Source organism: Homarus americanus, unplaced genomic scaffold (assembly GCF_018991925.1).
Source record: "Homarus americanus isolate GMGI-L3 unplaced genomic scaffold, GMGI_Hamer_2.0 scaffold32583, whole genome shotgun sequence".
NCBI classification, from domain to species: domain Eukaryota; kingdom Metazoa; phylum Arthropoda; class Malacostraca; order Decapoda; family Nephropidae; genus Homarus; species Homarus americanus.
In genome coordinates, this window is record NW_024713129.1 from 40,769,264 (window position 1) to 40,772,517 (window position 3,254).

The following is a 3,254-nucleotide window of genomic DNA, read 5'->3' on the forward strand; positions in this document are numbered from 1 at the left end:
GGGTGCATTTAAGGGCGTAACTGTGTGTGGTGGGGATGGTGAGGGGGATTTTGTGGAGTGTAGAGGGGGAGTTGTTGAGGTGAAATACAGTAGAAGAATATGTTTAAAAGTGGTGAGGTTATGAAGCAGATTAATGCTTACTTGTATGTGGTGGTGAGGGAGGGAGAGGTCTGTGTGTGGTGGCGAAGTTTCATATATAGGTTGGGCAGAATCAATATACTGTATGAGCGACAGGGGTTGGGCCAATAGGCCTGCTGCAGTTTCCTTCATTCTTATGTTCTTATGTTCTGTGCTGAAATTCCTTGCTAAATTATCCCTCCGTCATTAAAAATCTTATATGTACAAATTATGTCATTTGTGTATTTTCAGATTATGGCTGCTGTATGTGTTAACAAGCCGTTAATTATTATTATTATCATTATTACACATTATACTCTATACAGTAAATTGACCCCCGACATATTAGTTTTATATAACATACAGTATATCCTATACTAGACAATACTTAGACAACGGGGCTTTGTTAAACTACAAATCATTAGGAGAGATAGATAGATACGGGGAATATGAGAGACGTATATCCTGTGTATAAGTGAGGAGGAGGGGGAAGAAGTAACAGTGGGCGTGGATAGTGAGGCGGCGGGTGGGGAAGGCGCCATCTGTCTGGCGTAACATGAAGTGGAGCAATATAACTTCCAATCACATGAAACAGATATGTGTCATATTTAGGTTTCTCAGTCGCCTAATGCCTTATAATTCATACGGTTTATCACGATATCCCTTCATTGTTTGCAAGTGCTCATTAAAACATAACTTACCCCTGACATGCGCGGGATGGAGGCCGGTGTCAATCTTGGCTTCGGCGGAAGTAGTGAAGGAGGAAGTCAAGGAGTCGGGTTGTGTGGGCAGGGGTCGTCACGGGTAGGCAACGGGCAAGCAGGTCGAGTCAGGTCAGCTGTACAGGCCCGTGGGAACCTGGCCAAGGTGGACAGATGAGGCCAGATGTGCGACAGGGCAACCACCGGTATTGACGCAGACCACCAACGTCACCCAGCAGCCAGCTGCATCCCCAGATCCCACCAATGTTGTCGTCTCGCGCTCTTCCGTTGATGTAACTTAATTATTTGTTTATTAATGTATAACGTACTTCTATATCAATATGTTATTAATATGTTATTAAATGGTCGTCTGAATAGTACATTTCACGAAACATTGCATTGTAAGATGTTTAATTAAATATAATAAATTCCATGCTTAGCATCCTACCACACACCCGGCTGCGACGCTTCCGAGTGGCTGAGCTGATGTGGAGGAGGAGCCTAGCCAACTCTGGCGCATATATACCGGTGGATCAGCTTCATTCGGCACAATTTCCTTACTGTCTCTGTGAGCGAGCAGCAACAGTTACTACTAGTGTGATATACTCTGCCGAGTGAATGAAGATGAGGGCTCAACGATGTGTTTCACCCGTACAGGCCGTAATGGGGGTGATGGAAGGCAAAGTCCACAAACCCCCACCAAAGACTGAGGGTGCTGAAGTGCTCATGTACCTGGAGCGCCTGCAGCACCTGGTTCCCCTGTGTCCCAAGGATCGTCCTGTGACCAAGTTAGAATTGATCCAGTCTGTCATCGACTACATTTACGATCTTGAGGACGCCTTGGGCACCAGTGACGGAGACTCGTCTTCCGAGGAGGACATGGACTTCGTCGAGAGTTCCTGAGAAGGGACGTAAAAGTCGTCGACTCGGGCTATTGTGTTCCCGAGAGCGACGAAGAAGCGTCCAGAGTCAGTTGGGGCGCTAGGATAGTGAAGAACTATTGATGGAGTGAGTGTGTTGTAGGACACTTGTCACACTGTCGTGGTGCTCTCTCCCCGCGCCCCTACTACGTGAGGTGCCAGCATGACCTGACCTGGCCCTAACACCTCAACCCGACACCCATCAAACCTGCCGGATCACCCTAAAAGGTAATTTTCAGTTTTATTCCTATGTAGTGCATAACATCCTTTAAGTCTTGTTTATTTCACTTAAAATTTTAGTCGTAAAATAATAATTATATGTTAATTTTATTATAACGTAAAGTTCTGAGCAAGTCAAACGTTACAAGACAATGTAAAAATTTGTTATGAAGGTCTTGTAAAACTAACCCTTTTCTCGGTCTTTACAGGCGGCTGAAGTATGAAGCTTTACCGCAGTAGACGAGCCACGCGGACCTGTTGTAGTTATGGTCCACGAGTAGTTACAACTGGTGTGAATCTCTTAGAGTTGTCGTGGCCTCCCGTGGACGTGTCCCAGTGTACTAGAAGTGCTATTTACACACATCTCAGCGACAAAAGCTACCCAAATATGCGACAGTTCGAGAGTGGGTGGCAGCTCTGGCTGAGGAGGCTCGGGTGAGGACCAGTGTGAGTGAGGGTGGTGGCGGCGCCTTGGTGTGGGTGTGGTGGTGCAGGCACGGAGTGCTGCGTCCCCTGGCACTTTCATCCATCACCTGGTGATCTGATCATCAACATCGCTCTAGGAAATATAATATTTTATAACGAGTGTCGTGTTAATTTAGGTTATAAACAATATATTTATTTATCTATTCATTAAAATAAAATAAAATCACCGAATATAGTTATATAAAAACCATTTATATATATTATTTACCTCGTGTAAAACTATTATTTTTGTTTTAATGTTCGATAACTAAAATGAAGTGACTCCTGTCGCTAGTTATTACACGGTGACAGTTCAGAGGAAAGTGGAATACAAGTTGAAACAAAACTTACTCGACCAGGATCTATGTGAAGGATGACCTCCAGAACCATAAATAATCACCTTCACTAAGATAAACACAAGGGAAATTTTAAAAAGTTGTTTATTAAAACTGCAGTATGAAGGAGGGTATTACAGGCTGGTGAGGTATAAGACATCACAAATAACAAAAATGAAAACTAAAATTCTCTAGTAAACAGACCTACGACATACACTAATATTCTCTGATAAACAGACCTACGACATACACTAATATTCTCTGATAAACAGACCTACGACATACACTAATATTCTCTGATAAACAGACCTACGACAAACACTAATATTCACTAGTAAACAGACCTACGACAAACACTAATATTCTCTAATAAACAGACCTACGACAAACACTAATATTCTCTGATAAACAGACCTACGACAAACATTAATATTCACTAGTAAACAGACCTACGACATACACTAATATTCTCTAATAAACAGACCTACGACATACAC

The 3,254-nt window shown here is 43.0% G+C and overlaps 1 protein-coding gene across 1 annotated transcript; it reads left to right on the forward strand.

Annotated features, from left to right (window-relative positions):
- The first annotated feature begins 1,355 nt into the window (after positions 1-1,355).
- LOC121869993 (protein extra-macrochaetae-like) lies at positions 1,356-2,633 on the forward strand. Its single transcript, XM_042371671.1, has 2 exons — positions 1,356-1,966; positions 2,167-2,633. The coding sequence occupies exon 1, from the start codon at positions 1,437-1,439 to the stop codon at positions 1,719-1,721; it is 285 nt and encodes a 94-aa protein (XP_042227605.1). The 5' UTR covers positions 1,356-1,436; the 3' UTR covers positions 1,722-1,966; positions 2,167-2,633.
- Positions 2,634-3,254: the final 621 nt, after the last annotated feature.